At 40.7% G+C, this 16,535-nt stretch overlaps 1 protein-coding gene across 6 annotated transcripts in view; it reads left to right on the top strand.

The window, feature by feature from the left end:
• CC2D2A (coiled-coil and C2 domain containing 2A) overlaps positions 1 to 16,535 on the top strand; it is a 136,379-nt gene that overhangs the window by 7,460 nt on the left and 112,384 nt on the right. For all 6 annotated transcript variants that reach the window (XM_038398469.2, XM_043514124.1, XM_043514123.1 and 3 more), the window contains 2 exons: positions 11,060 to 11,148; positions 14,006 to 14,107. In XM_038398469.2, the coding sequence (XP_038254397.1) occupies positions 11,060 to 11,148; positions 14,006 to 14,107 (191 nt within the window). The remainder of the gene's footprint in view (positions 1 to 11,059; positions 11,149 to 14,005; positions 14,108 to 16,535) is intronic.

Below are 16,535 nucleotides of genomic sequence, written 5' to 3'. Positions count from 1 at the left end.
CTAGACATGGGGAGCTTGACCATGAAGTTCAGGGTAATGGCTGCTCAGGGACTAGATAGGGTCTTGGAAGGCATTAGGGCGCCGAGCTGTTTCGAGTATGGCGTCTTGATGTAGGTGCATATCTCACAGGAATCAACATATGAGTGGATTTTGTTCACATTGAGGGCCAACAGAAGGAGTGGGTCGACAAATGGAGGGTCTTGAAGTGCCCCAGATGGCCTGCTAATAGTGAGTAATGACAGAGCCTTAGTACCTCTAACTGGGTGGCTGGTGGGGCATACAAGCGGCACTTGACATAGAGCAAGCCATCCTGGACCTGGCTTGCTGTCTCGACCCCTTTGGGAGGAAGCTCCTTCTCTGTAGCTGAGCAGATTGGTAACATGAGGTCTTGGGGAATCATGGCATTTAGGAAGTTCCAGGACATAAGAATGTTATTTGGGGAAGGAAGGAGGCGTGTTTCTGGCTGGCAAGATATTCCCCTATTTGGGACAAGGTAACAACAGTCTTGTTCTGGGCCCCAGGTGGGATGTGATGATGAATTGAAGTATGTGAAGAACAGGGCCCAGCAAATCTGCCTCTCGTTCAGTGCTTTGGCTCAGTGGAGATATTCAAAGTTTTTATGATCCGTGTATACCTGTACTGGTACTGAGCACCCTCCAGTTAGGGCTGCCACTCTTCAAAAGCTGCTTTAATGGTTAAAAGCTCCTCATCTAGAATTTCTTAATTCTGTTTGGCTGGAGTGAGCTTCTGTGAATAGTAGGCACAAAGGTGGAGGTGCTTTTGTGGACCACATCTTTGAGAGTATGGCCCCAATTGCCACATTAGAGGCATCAGTTTCAGTGATCAAGGGTCATGCTGAGTTGGGATGGACCAGAATTGGGGCTCTGGTAAAGGTAATCTTGAGCCAGTCCAGTGCTTGTTGGGCCTATGGGAACCAGTGAAGGTGATGTTTTTGTGGGGAAGCACTGTCAGGGGGTGATATGACCTGAAAACTCAGAGATGAAGATTCTATAAAAGCAAACCCCAGGAAGTGTTGTAGCTTCTTGATGTTTTGGGGGGGGCTACCCAGGTCTGAACCACCTCTGCCTTCTTGGGGTCCATTTGGAGGCCATTCCATGGACTTTTCCAGCTTTGCCTAAAGGCCATGTTGATGGAGCCGTTCCAGGACTGACCGAACATGCTGGGTGCGTTGTTCGGGATCCTCGGAAAAGATGAGGATATCATCAAGGTAGACTATGATATACTGGGTTAGGATGTCATAGAAGACCTCATTTATGATTTGCTGGAATGTTTCTGGGGCATTTGTGAAGCCAAATGGCATTACCAGGGGCCATTCTGGGTTTGAAAAAGCTGTCTTCCACTCATCCCTGGCTCAGATCTGAACCAGGTTATAGGCCCTTGCAGGTTGAGTTTTATAAATACATGGTCCAGTAGTTCCAGGATGAGTGGAAGGGGGCACTGATTCCTGGGGGTAACCTGGTTTAGGTTTTGGTAATACATGCATAGGTGCTGGGTTCCATCTTTCTTTTTAACAAACAGAACTGGGGCCCCAGCGAGAGAGGCAGATGGCCATATGAAACCTTTGGGCAAATTCTCTTGGAGAGAGGAACACAGGGCAGCTGTCTGAGGTTCCAACATCGCGTCAATATGGCTGAATGGCACCTTGGCTCCCGGGTGCAGCTCGATCGGGTAGTCATAATCCTGGTGTGGTAGTAGGGTGTCAGCATACTTCTCGAAGACATCACCATAGTTGCTGTACTTGTGGCAGTGCTGGAGTCAACTCTGATGGTATTTCACTGACCCACAGCCAGGATCTGGTGGAGGGTATGTCTTGGTTCTGGGGTTTGTCAGGCAGTGTGTGTAGGCAGACTTGCTTGAAAAACTTGGAGCAGAAGCTAACTTGGTGTTCATCCCAAAGGATCATGAGCCAGCAGCAGTGAAATGACCAGGATTATGGGGAAGAAGCTCCCGATGGTCCCAAATGGCAACTTCACGCCACTGTCTCCTGTGTCACTAGCCCAAATGACAGGAGTGAGCCATATATAGTTTCCACTGGGTTGGGGACAGTCTTTGGTTGAACTGGAATACCCAGGGCTTAGGCTGTATCAGCATCTATGAAGTTGTCCACTGCCTGGAATCCACGAGTGCCCGCTGTGGCAGAATTTGGTAAGGCTCCCCTGGTAGCTGGAGGCAGACTTGGATTCACCAGGCCTGCGGCATGCCTCAGCGAGGAATGGCGGGGAGGGACATTATGTCAGGCTTATCCAGGCCAACTCCTTTTACCAGGCCTGGGTGTGATTGCTTCCTGAACTGTGTTGTGCTAGAGCTTGGGGTGGACAATTTCCAAAAGTGTGGCTGAATCTCCACAGTAGAAACACAAGCTGTGACGGTGCCGTTTTTCCTCAGGGGTCACATGGCGGAAGGCACTATCCTGCTGCATGGGTTCAGAGTCTGGGTTGAGATTGGTATTGAGGGTCACTGGTCAGATAGTGGCACAGACCCCTTCTTTTCCTCACATTGCTTGCTGAGCCTATTGTCAGTGTGGATGACAAGGTTGATGAAGGCCTCCACAGGCTAGCTCATCCTTAATCTCCTCACATAGTCCCCACTGGAACTGGTAGAGCTGGGCCAATTGGTTCCACTCAGAGTTGGAGACTAGTCACCAAGAGTGGGCAATGTCATGCTGTCTGGAGTGGCTCACGTCTGTGAGCACCTACCTTCTGGGAGACTATCAGAAAAAAGGGCAGATAACCTAAACTGGTGGTGTCTTCTATAATTAGATTTTACCAAGTCACTAACAAATGTGAACTCCTGAATCACTATACCAGTCTTACCATGGAGTCACAAACAATCCCCTTAGACTCTCCAGTCTGTCTTCCCACCCAGAAAACAGGACTTTGTGATAAAAGGTCATTTATATAAAAAATTACACCACATTCAGGTTGCTCCCAGTCCCAAGAGACCAGTCACTTATCCCAGATCAGTTGGTACCCTAGATTTTACACCAAAGACAATGATGGTAGCTAATTCTATAGTAAATTAACTATAGGTTTATTAGCTAAGAAAAGGAAATGAGAGTTTGAAGCGGGTAAAATATATGTATAGGTGAGTCATAGTCTATAATTCCAAATGGTAGCAGAGATGTAGTAATCTGCCAGTTTCCCAGAAGTCTCTCAGGACTACCCAGAATGACTCTGGGAATCGCCATCTTCTCGTTCCGTTATTCCACCCTGTTAGAATCCAAACAGTTCAGTTCAGTTGAAGGATCTTTCCTTGAGTCTAATACTTATAGCTTCTTGTTACAGAAAACAATCTGAGAGGGTCACTACTCACATGGGCTCTTCCTTTGATGATGAAGAGTCAGGAATACATTGCAAATGGTTTCACTACTGATTTTACAAGACTGTTCCCTACAACCTTATTTGTCTGGCTTAGAAGGAGTTGCCCAGTATTGCAGAAGTCCCAGACCACATTTGTGTGCATCAGTTTTCTCATTGGCATTAATCAATGAAGAGGAATTGAGGTGAGGTTACAAGTGTCTTTGATCCAACAAATCAGAACACACTTTTGCAAAGTAATAGCACGATTATTTGCTTTGAAACCTATGTTAGATTTTTCTAAAGGTAAATATCCATACCAAGTTCGTAGACACCTTAGTTTAAAGGGCACAAAGCTACAAGGAAAGCCTTGGACTGTCCTTTAAGGAGAGCAGAACTAGTAGCAGCATGTCTTAATCACAACACCCTTTTTCTGTTTAAATGACAAGCTTAATCCTGGAAGGTAATTTACACTTTGAGTATAGTATTAATATGTAACCTATATATGGCTTTAATTGCATATTCTAGTTATCTTCTATCACCAATATTCTTGTATAAGGGTCTTGATTAATCATCAATCTCAATGTAACATTATGTAAGTTGTGTGATAAAACCCCTCCCAATCCTCTTGCCCTTTTCATTTTTACAACCTTTTTATTAATTTAATTCCTTATATAAATATGAAATCACCCTTTACTCACGCCTTGGCAAAGAAATATTTTTTTTCCAAAGGAGAAAGCAGAGCAATGTTTGGCTAAAAAAAAACCTGACTATATTACTCATGGTATGATTGGAGATAGCTAGAAAAAAATATTTACTTGAAATGTCAGTGTTCACAGCTGTTCAAAGAAAAAAGCCACATGCTCCAAAAAACATCAGCCAAAGAGGCTACACCTTTTGTCGGCCAATCATTTTACAAAATGTTTACTTTTCTAGTAGAAAAGATGAATTGTGAGATATGGGACATAAGGGATAATTCAGCTACTTCTCAAAGAGCAGGAAAAGAAAATAATTAATTCACATGGAGGAAGGACAAAAAAACCCTTGCTTCTTCAAACAGCAAAAAAAAGCAGACATTAGTCAATGCCATGTTTTCAAACAGTCTCTGAAGAGCATCGGAGAAACTCAAGAATTGCAATGAAAATGAGGGAGGTTTGTGAAGGTGTGAAGAACATTATGTAGTTAAAGTCCTGACCCATAAGTAGGTGGGAAACAAAATACCACAAGAAGGAAAACACATTAAAAAAAATGGACTATTGGGTGTATAAACATAATATCATCTATTATAAAATTCCACAGACTTTTATGCTATGTTCTTCTTTGAAACAGTATGAACGCTACATTAAACTGAGCACCTGTGAAAGGAGATAAGTGGACTATCAAATGTATAGTATAGGGTGAAAACCTAGTCTTGACCATCCAGGCCAGCTGGAAACACTGCAGTACATATGAAGAAATATTTCTGTTGTGCATAATAGGCTCATTATCATGAAAACCGTAAACATTTTTCCCGTCTGTATAAATATACAATAGTAGGCCTTGGACAGAATCTGCTTTGTCTTTTAATTCACACAGCCTGCCTTCAATAACATTGTGGAACTACTTTGCATATATTATTTAATACTTTTAATGCGGTAGCAACCACAGGCCATGACCAAGATTGGGACCACATAGTAGGCACTGTACAAACTCATACCAAAACCTAGTCTTTGCATGAAGAATTTACAGTCTAAGAGAGACAATGTATGAAGGGTGCAGAAAAGATACCACGAAATACGAAAAAGGAACCTCTAATAAATTTGGTGCACAAAAAGGTGTGTCCATTTGTTATAAATGTAGCTATGTCAGAAGGGAGGCCCAGACCTTTGGAAGCAAGGATTGAAAAGCAGAAAACAAACAGTCTCCTTTTCCCCGGCAGTCTAATAATCTAAGTCAGTGTTTCTCCATCATTTTAGGTTGGCAGCCCCTTATTTGAAGTCAGAAGTTTTTGCAACCCCCTCTTACTTTTTTTTTTTTAAGTAAATGCAAGATGAGTATCAGTAGTAACAATAATTTGTGTGTTTTGTTTTGAAAGCTTGACAGAGAATAGTCACCTTAAAGGGTAAGGATGTGAGAGGAGTGAAATTTTCTTTGTTTTAGAGCATAATTTCAATGCATTGCAAGAACCCTGAGCATCTTTCATGTTCTCTCCCAGGGGATCACTACCAACCTAGAAACACTGTTCTAGAAATCATCCTTTGATCTTCATATTTGAATCTGATCTGTCCTTACATCAAAGTTCTTTCCATTATTGATAAAGTGCTGTATCTTTTGGGTAGAGATCCTAACTCTTTTAGTTACCAGCTGTGGGCACACTTTTTCCTGGATTTAAACTTACTGTGCCTAGCCCATAGCACATTTGCAGCCAGGCATGGAATCATAGAAATGTAGGGCTGGAAGGGACCTCGAGAAGTCATCAAGTCTAGTCCCCTGCACTGTGGCAGGACCAAGTAAACCTAGACAATCCCTGCCAGGTGTTTGTCTAACTTGTTTTTAAAAGTTTTGAATGAGTGGGACATCATGACCTCCTTTGGAAGCCTATTCCAGAGCTTAACTATCCTTATAGTTAGAATGCTTTTTCTAATCTCTAACCTAAATCTCCCATGCTGCAGATTAAGTCCATTATTTCTTGTCCTACCTTCAATTGAGCAACATCCTCTTTATAGCAGACTGTAGCATATTGGAAGACTGTGATTGCTTACCCCCTCAGTCTTTGTTTCTCAAGACTAAACATGTTCAGTTTTTTAAAGCTTTCCTCATAAATCAGGTTTTCAAACTTTTTTATCATTTTTGTTACTCTCCTCTGGACTCTTTCCAATTTGTCCACATCTTTCCTAATTTGTGGTTCCCAGAATTGGACACTACTCCAGGTGGGGCTTCACCACTGCTGAGTAGAGCGGGACAATTACCCCTCATGTCTTACATACAACCCTTCTGTTAATACACCCAAAAATCATATTGGCCTCTTTTGCAGCTGCAGCACACTGACAGCTCATATTCAGTTTGTGGTCCACTATAACCCCCAGATCCTTTTCAGCGGATTAGCACCTAGACAGTTATTTCCCATTTTGTAGTAGTTCATTTGCTTTTTCCTTCTTAAGTGAAGTGCTTTTCACTTGTCTTTTTTGAATTTCATCTTGTTGAATTCAGACCAAATCTCCAGTTTGTCAAGGTCATTTTGAATTTTAAACCTGTCCTCCAAAGTGCTTGCAACCCCTCCCAGCTTGGTGTCGTCTCCAGATTCTATAAGCATATTCTTTACTCCATTATCCAAGTCATTAATGAACATATTGAATAATACTGGATCCAGGACTGAGCCCTGCAGAACTCCACTAGATACGCCCTCCCAAATTGACAAACCACTGATAACTACTCTGAGTACGGTCTTTCAACTAGTTGTGCACCCACTGTGACGTACCAGGTACAATCCAGACTAATGAGCAGCTGTGTCAACCCTGCCGTGCAACCTTGGGTGCCTTACAGCGCCTTGCTGAAGTAGCTCCCACCTGGACCACTTAACAGAGAGCCTTCCAGCATACAAGTCACACCCTAGTGTCTATGTAACTGCAGCCTGCCAGCCATACTTGGGTTATACTCTAGCTCTCACCAGCCTTGGCTATTTGGCTGGGTGACCCCAACACACCCGTAATCTCAGACTTTCCCCTAGAAACATAAATCCTGTGCTGTCCAGCCCTCTCCTTGACAGTACAAATCTCCTGAGTTCGTTATTCCATTAAGGGAATAATATGACAACTTGTCACCCCAAATAGAGTTACCTAGACATTTCATCTTGAACACACTGGATTAAATAAAACAGTAAAAACGAGAGATTTTAAGTGAGTTTAAGTAACAGGCATAAATGTCAGAAATGGTTACAAGAAAAATAAAGATAAAATGTTTACTAATCCCTAATTTAAACTGTGTCAGATTCAAGCACATTGTATCACCACAAGCTTTCAGCAGTCTTACTGACCAAACCCTGTAGGTCAGGACCCCTCCCCTAGTGTCCAACAGATGCTTCTTTTGTCATTTCAGGTGCAGTGAATGCGATAGGCAGAGAGAGGTGGGAGCCTTGAGGAGTTTGTCCCTTCTTTTTATTGTTTCAGACCCTCTCTTGCAAAATGTTTCCAGCTGGGCACTAGGAGACAAAGAGTTTATGACATTCCTTATAACCTTATTATCCTCCAGGTGCTTTCAAATTGATTGCTTAATAATTTGCTTCAGTATCTTTCTAGGTATGGAAGTTAGGCTGACTGGTCAATAATTCCCAGGGTTCTCCTTGTTCCCCGTTTTAAATATAGGTACTTTGCTCACTCTTCTTCTGGGACCTCTCCTGTTCTCCAGGAATTCTCAAAGATAATTGTTAATGCCCTGAGATTGCTTCAGTTAGTTCCTTAAGTACCCTAGGATGAATTTAATCAGTTCCTGCTGACTTGAAAACATCTAGCTTACCTAAATATTCTTTAACTGTTCTTTCCCTCCTTTGTCTTGCATTCCTTTCCCCTGATTGCTAATGTTAATTGTGTTGAGTATCTGGTTATCATTAACCTTTTTAGTGAAGACTGATGCAAAACAGTCATTAAGTACTTCCGCTTTCTTGATGTCATCAGTTATTAGTTCTCCTTCCTCTCTAAGTAGAGAAACTACACTTTCCATAATGATGGTTTGTGTAAAACCAAAAAGATTAGACACCCTTATCTTTAATGTAGAATAGCACCCTGTGGAGCTCCCTAGAACTTTAAAATGTAAGTGCTTCCTGGAGGACTAAGGGTGAAATCCTGGCCCCATTGAATGTGTCCCAGAAATTCTCTCTCACTGAACAGCCTTTCACTCCAATCATAATTCAGCATTTCTTTCTTGGACATGTAGTATTCATAGACTTTAAGTCTACATGAAAGATGATCATTTTTAGAACTTCACTTTAGGTGCCCTTTTGGTTAATAATCAAACTCTTTCAAATCACAGAATTTCTCTAATGGAAAAGTAAAAAATTGTAATAATTTTAAAGATGATTTTACCATTGGATAATTTGGAATTCACATTCCCATGTGCCCTGTTGACTTTGCTTTCCTAGTCTGGTATATCTCTTTGAGACTTTTGCTAAGGAAGTACTGCTTCATGCCATTTATGCTAATTACACATACATGTGGTTGCTTATTTATTGTTTCTCAGTAACTTTCAGAGAAAATTTGCTCACTTTAAAAGTAAACTCTGTTTTTTCTAACTTCTAGCCATGTAAACTCATCTTGCAATCTAAAAGTCAAACTGTGTTCTTTCTGGTTCAGTGACTCATGCATCATCACCAGTATGAAAGATGCTCCAGATCAAGCTGTGCCCTCATTTTCACCTCTGAAACTCCATTGATTTCAATGGGACTGCACAAGTCTAATTGAGGGCAGAATATGTCCATAAAATTAGAAGTTAGTTAACTATTCTTTTGGTGATGCATGAGCCAGAGTAGAATCTATCTTTCTCTCATAATTGTACAGGCTCTATAGTGCTAAGAGTTAAAAATACTGTGACAGAAACTAATTTGCCACTAAAGCAAACATATGACTAAGTACACACTCCTAACCCCTTGACCCCAACCCATGGCCACCTCCTGCATCCCAAAGCCTGCATCCTCAGCCCCACCCCAGAGCTTGCACCCACAGCTGGAGTGCTCACCCCCTCCTACACCCAAACCCCCTGACCCAGCCTGGAGCCCCCTCCTGCACCCTGAACCCCTCATTTCTGGCCCCACCCCAAAGCCTAGGAGAATCCTCAAGCTTCCGTGCCCCCCCGCAGGGCTGTTTGTGACCTGAGACTGATTTTTCCTGTGGGTCAGTGGCCCCTGATAGTCCAGGGGTGGGGAACCTTTTTTCTATGTCATACAGGTCAGATTAGATCAGTGGTTCTGAAGCTATTTTCCATTGTGGGCCACATACGTAGCTCTCCATGTGTTATGTGGGCTGCGTCCACTCAATATATATACCACCTGTGTGGCCCAGGAGATTTCACATGGGCCGCAGCTGTGTGTTGATTGGGCTGAAAGAAGCCTGTTGTCTATGGGTTGAGAACCATTGGACTAGATGATCACTGTGGTTTCTTGTGGCCTTATAATCTACAAACTGACATCAATGTTACTAGCATGCGTGCAGGTGACTGCAGGATCTGGACCTTAAGATTGAACATATTCTGCTCCAGTGCAAATAAGGAAAATGACACAACATGAAGGGCTTGAAGCTGTGAAGAAGTCAACAAGCTGTTGTCTGAAAATACTGAGAACTGTGTTTAGCAAATACAATGGTTGCCAGCTATTGAATTTGTTTTAAAAGGCTCAAGATGAGTATAGTGATGGTCCTCACCCCTGGAGTGCCCCCAGTGGCCTGATGTAGCATTGCAATTATGACTCTGCCTCAGTTTTCCTCAGTGGGCTTCAATAAATCTGGTGAGGCTTATGTACATTGAACAGTACACCGTCAAAGGTCTAGTTTATTTTACTTAAAAGGGGAACATTATGTAAATAGGTGTTCACTCCAGCATCTTTAGCTGTAGGGGGAGGGGGCTGAGTTAACTTTATAGTCCATCAACCCCACTTACATCTAGGTCTGCTACCCTCAAGGCCCTCTTGACATGGAACCCTCTTCTAGAGCCAGGGCCTCTTTTCATGAGCTAGGGAAGTGGTTTTCCACTTGGGTCAAGGTCCCCCACGGAGGTCAAACTGCAATGATCCTTCCTTAGGACAGCATTAATTTCTCTTTATCTGAGGCTTCTCTTGCTATCTGGTGAAATTCTTCCACCAGGGACAGGTTCTACTTTGACTTGGCACTCATAGCTCTTTCCTTTTGGAGCCTCTCCCACTTAGGAACATTCTTCCTTAGTTTCCTTTCCTGGTGAGCCTCATCACTTTTGGATCTTTCTCATTCTGGGGACTGTTCCTCTCACCGGAAGCTTCTGTTCTCTAGTCTGTACTGTGAATAGCTGCCTTTTATCATGCCCAGGTGCTTCACTGCCTAATTAACTGCCCCAGTGAGATAACTAGTCCCATGTGAACCTGAATTGCCTGATTCCCCTTTATGAAGTCTGTCAGAGGTGGGCTGAGCCCCTGACCCCTTCAGAAGGCCAAGTACCCTCTGAGAGTGAGGAACTAAATTTTTTGATAGTATTACTTACAAAAATAAGATTTTACTTCATTTTGGGGCAATTTATAATAGCTTTGAACAAAGACTAGTACATAGACAATGGGTATCTTGTTTTAATGTTTATTTTGGAATTGTCATGGGGGGGTATTCCTTTAATCATGATTGATTATATATAATACCATATAATATTAGAAATGGCAAGCTCAGATCACTAGAATATGGAGCACAACAGATAATTAAGAGTTATTTAATGGAAAGAAATGTTGATATATTGTACTCTGGATGGTCAGATCTAATCAGTCGTATTTTAATTTAATTTTGGAAGGCAAATCTAGCTGGGCTAAAAGAGTTCAACTGCTAGCCTATAAGGTTTGAAACATGAAAACAAAGACTTATTTTCATTGTCAAAATCAAGTATGTGTATATTTTAACGTTTTCTCAGTTGAAGAGGGTCTTTCTGTTGGAAACTGAAATTTTCCATATCCTGTAAATATTTTGAATAGCAAGTCTTTTATACGATTTTAGATTCTGCCATCAAAAATCTGAAATTCTAGATTTATCGTGATTTTCCTGTTTCAGGCTTGCCTCCTGTCCCTTCTACCTCAAGAACAAGCTTTGCAGAATTTTCCATTAGGGAACGGATGAGAGAAAAATTAAAAGCTGCAAGGGTGAGAATGCATCTATTAAGGATTTTATTGATTACATTCTCATAAATCCTATCAAATACAATCTTCTTTGTTTTGTGCTGCATATAATTGAATGAATTAAATTTGCCTTTGTAACTCTGTTTAATATAGTATTTGATATCTATACAGATTAGTTCCCAGTAGTTGGTTTTAATGTTATTTTCTAAAAAAGTTAATTTGATTCTTGTTTGTAATATGAAAAATGTAATGTTTGGAAAAACCTTGCCATTTTAACTGAGAGTCAGATCCTGCCACTTTTATGTTGAGTAAGTACTACTTTCTATGCTGGAGTCTTGCTGAAATCATTGTGGCTACTTGTGGAGTAAACTACTGTACAGTATAATAAAGGGAAGCAGAATCTGGCTATTTATAATAATTTAAGAGGATTATGCAGTAAAAAGAATCTTTCATTAATATTACTTGTACTAAGTAGAGCTGTTGATTAATCACAGTTAACTCGTGTTTAACTAAAAAAAAAATTAATCGCGATTAAAAAATTAATCCAGTTTTAATTGCACTGTTAAACAATAGAATACCAACTGAAATTTATGAAATATTTTGGATGTTTTTCTACTTTTTCATATATATTGCATTTTGTGTTGTAATTGAAATCAAAGTGTATATTATTTTTGATTACAAATATTTACACTGTAAATTCATCTCATACAAGTACTGTAATGTAATCTCTTTGTCATGAAACTGCAATTTACAAATGTAGATTTTGTTTTTGAGTGAAGTTATGTTTAAAAAAAACAATGTAAAACTTCAGACCCTACAAGTCCACTCAGCCCTACTTCTTGTTCAACCAATTGCTAAGACAAACAAGTTTGTTTACATTGTTTCAGACTTCAAGAATTATAACATTCAAAAGCCAGTCGGAGAACACTTCACTCTCCCGGTCACTCGATTACAGACCCGATAGTGGCTGTCCTTCAACAAAAAAACTTCAAAAACAAACTCCAGTGAGAGACTGCTGAATTGGAATTAATATGCAAACTGGATACAATGAACTTAGGCTTGAATAGCGACTGGGAGTGGATGAGTCATTACACAAAGTAAAACTATTTCCCCATGTTATTTCTCCCCCCCCCACCCCACCCCCCAATGTTCCTCAGATGTTCTTGTTAACTGCTGGAAGTGGCCCACCTTGATTATCATCATAAAAGGTTTTTCTCCCCCCCTCCCCCGCTGGTAATAGCTCATCTTAAGTGATCACTCTCCTTGCAGTATGTATGATAAAACCCATTGTTTCATGTTCTCTGTGTGTGTGTATAAATCTCCCCACTGTATTTTCCACCGAATGCATACGTTGAAATGAGCTGTAGCTCACAAAAGCTTATGCTCAAATAAATTGGTTAGTCTCTAAGCTGCCACAAGTACTCCTTTTCTTTTTACATTTACAGGAGATAATGCTGCCCACTTCTATTTATAATATCACCAGAAAGTGAGAACAGGCATTTACATGGCACTTTTGTAGCTGGCATTGCAAGATATTTACATGCCAGATATGCTAAACATTCGTATGCCCCTTTATGCTTCGGCCACCATTCCAGAGGACATGCTTCCATGCTGATGATGGTCGTTTTAAAAAAAAAAAAAAAAATGTGGTTAAATTTATGACTGAACTCCTTGGGGCAGAATTGTATGTCCCCTGCTGTTTTACCTGAAATCTGCCATATATTTCGTGTTATAGCAGTCTTGGATGATGACCCAGGACATGTTGTTCATTTTAGGAACACTTTCACTACAGATCTGACAAAATCAATGTGAGATTTCTAAAGATAGCTACGGCACTCGACCCAAGGTTTCACAATCTGAAGTGCCTTCGAAAATCAGAGGTGTGGCGCATGCTTTCAGAAGTCTTAAAAGAGCAACACTCCAGTGCGGAAACTACAGAACCCGAACCACCAAAAAAGAAAAACAAATTTCTGCTAGTGGCATCTGACTCAGATAATGCAAATGAACATGCGTCAGTCTGCACTGCTTGGATAGTTATTGAGCAGAACCTGTTATCAGCATAGACACATCCCCTGGAATGGTGGTTGAAGCATGAAGGGACATATGAATCTTTAGTGCATTTGACATATAAATATTTTGTGGCACCGGCTACAACAGTGACATGAGAATACCTGTTCTCACTTTCAGGTGACATTGTAAACAAGAAGCGGGCAGCATTATCTCCTGATAATGTAAACAAACTTGTTTGTTTGAGCGATTGGCTGAACAAGAGGTAGGACTGAGTGGACTTGCAGACTCTAGAATTTTACATTGTTTTATTTTTGAATGCAGTTTTTTTGTACATAATTCTACATTTTGTAAGTTCAACTTTCATGATAAAGAGATTGTCCTACAGTTCTTGTATGAGGTGAATTGAAAAACACTATTTCTTTTGCATCCGATGAAGTGAGCTGTAGCTCACGAAAGCTTATGCTCTAATAAATTTGTTAGTCTCTAAGGTGCCACGGGTACTCCTTTTCTTTTTGCGAATACAGACTAACACGGCTGCTACTCTGAAAACTATTTCTTTTGTTTTGTTTACAGTGCATGTACTTGTAATCAAAAATAAATGTAAAGTGAGCACTGTACACTTTGTATTCTGCATAGTAATTGAAATCAATATATTTGAAAATGTAGAAAACATCAAAAAATATTTAAATAAATTGTATTCTATTATTGTTTAACACTGCAATTAATTGCAATTTTTAAAATCGCGCAATTAATCATGATTGATAATTTTTAATCACTTGACAGCCCTAGTAGTAAGATCTTGGTTTCCAGGAATTATTATAACATTACTCATAAGTTACATGACCAAAATTTCTTTTTTGTTTTTTCTTAGTCTAAAGCAGAAAGTGCTTTACTGCAAGAAGGTCCAAGTCCAAGACCAAGGCACTTAAAAAGCCTCAGGCTGAGGGAATCGGAAACTAGATGGGATAAAGAGGTGAGAAATACAATGTGTACATGTGCATGCTCCATATGCTGTCATTTTAACCAGAAAGTGAAGGTAATAAAACTGTCAGTTGTTTGAAAGCCATTGTGTAAGATCATTTGTATTGCTCTTTTTTATATTGTCTGCTAGACAGAAATACAGGCATCCCGAATTTTTCAAGAATTATCTAGTTAACAGGAGCCTTTCCAATTAATGCATTTAATGTACATGCTGTACATACAGTATTAAATTTCCTTTCGTTATAGCATAGACTTCAAGTGAGGCTTCTATCACCTGGAGATTAGCCCTTCCAAGCTGTATGCTCCTGTTATTTACCATGTTTTAAGATACATAATTGCTATACTTGAACCAAAAAGAGTATTTTATCTGTAAATAGTGTGCTTTTATATTTTATTTCTGTTAGAGGTTATACAGATAAAGCTATAGCTTTATATAAAGGTACAAAGCTATAACAGCTAAAGAACTCTCACTTTTTAGACATATTTCTTTGTGAGTATTTTGCATCCTTTGATTCCTAACCCCTTTATGTTGATAAGGGGACAGGACTAAGTAAGGGAGAACGGGGTTTAAAAAGTCCGTTCCTAAGCTACCAGGGGAGCTAGCAAGCAGGAGCAGCAATTGGGAGTTTTGCGAGGCAGTTCTCCAGGTGAGGGAGGAGAGACTACATGATCCTCGAGGTGAGGTTGTCTGCTTGCTTGCTTGCTTGCTTGCTGTGTGTTTGCTTGATTTAAATATTACAGTGTGTTGTATTGTGGGGGCTGTGTCCTGAGCTTACTGACATGCTAGGCTAGGCTAGGCTAGATAATGAGGGTCTAGCCGGCTATCCTTTGATCCCTAACTCCTTTAGAATCACTTGACAAGCGGGCGGGGTTAACTCAGGGAGAACTGAAGTTTAAAAAATCAGGTCCAAAACTACTGGAGGAGCTAGCAAATGGAAGTTTTGAGGAGTGTGAGGCAGATACACCTAACAAATATACTCTGAATTTAGACCACTAACATCGTCCCCGCCCCCAAAAAACCCTAACCTAACCAACCAAACAAAAAAACCCTGAAGACTAAAACTACTGCAGGCAGTAGTCCAGCATCAGAGTGAGGGCAATCTAGTTTATTGCACTGAATGCGGCATAAACGATTACCTGTCTTGGGCAGATGGTGTATGTGTGCATATGGTGCAAGCAACTCATGGCCCTTAGAGACATAGTATTGGCTCTTGAGACCAGACTGGGTGAACTGGAGGAGCTAAGGGAGACGGAGGTACACAGAGAAGACTTTCACAGACACAATAGATGGGTCCCACCCTTGAGTCTGACATGCCTCCATGCTGTAAAGGAGGATGACATTTTTGTAGAAGAGGAACATCAAGCTGGAGTGGAGGGAAATAAACCCATAGTTTGCAGATGGTGTCACTGTATCCTCTCACGTTGAGGATACTCCTCCTGGGGAGGGAATCCCAGTTACTAGGAAGAAGAAGGTAATAATAATAATGGGGGATTTGATTATTAGAAACTTAGATAGTTGGGATTGTGATGACCCGGAGAGCCACATAATAAACTGCCTGCTGCAATGGCTGTGGATCTCACAAGACAGATGGATGTGCAGTGCTGGGGAGGAGCCAGTGGTTGTGGCATATGTAGGTACCAGTGATATAGGCAAAGGTAGGAGGGTGATCCCGCAGGCCAAATTCAGGCTGCTAGCTAAGAGATTGAAGTCCAGGACCTCCATGATAGCATTAACTGAAATGTTTTCAATTCTGCCTGCTGGTCCAGGAAAGCAGGCAGAATTGCAGGGTCTCAATGTGTGGATGAGACAATGGCGCAGGGAGGAGGGTTTTGAGGTATTAGAAACCTTTTGGGAAAGGAAGAGCTTATACAGGAAGGATATGCTTTACCTAAACCAAAAAGGAAACAGAGAGCAGGCTTGTAAAATGAAAAAGGTTGTAGAGGATTTTTTAAACTAACGAGCTGGGGAAAAGTTTATGGATGCAAAGGAGCACAAGGTTCAAGCGGAGACATCTCTTAGGGATGAATTTATTAAAGGGAAATCTTCATATGCTTGTAAAGAGGATAGGAAGTTGGTAAAGTACAAGTAGGAGCTAATGAGGACAGTTAAACATAAGAGTTCCATTTAAATGTAACACACAAAAGCAAGCAAGTGAATATTGACAAAATGTACAATTGCTTGTATACAAATTTTAGAAATTTAAATACTAAGATGGATGAACTAGAGAGGCTGGCATTAAATGAGGATATTGATATAATAGGCATCATGGAGACTTAGTAAAATGAAGATAATCAATGGGACGCAGTAATTCCAGTATACAAAATATATAGGAATAACAATAGGTCATTTGGTGGGTGAATGTAGTATCCACTTCCGGTTTCATAAATTGTTGTTTCTGTCCCTCCTTTCATAATCAGGA

The sequence above is a fragment of the Dermochelys coriacea genome, chromosome 4 (assembly GCF_009764565.3).
Source record: "Dermochelys coriacea isolate rDerCor1 chromosome 4, rDerCor1.pri.v4, whole genome shotgun sequence".
Lineage (NCBI taxonomy): Eukaryota > Metazoa > Chordata > Testudines > Dermochelyidae > Dermochelys > Dermochelys coriacea.
Note: the sequence above shows the minus strand (reverse complement) of the source record. Positions and strands in the feature narration are given on the sequence as shown.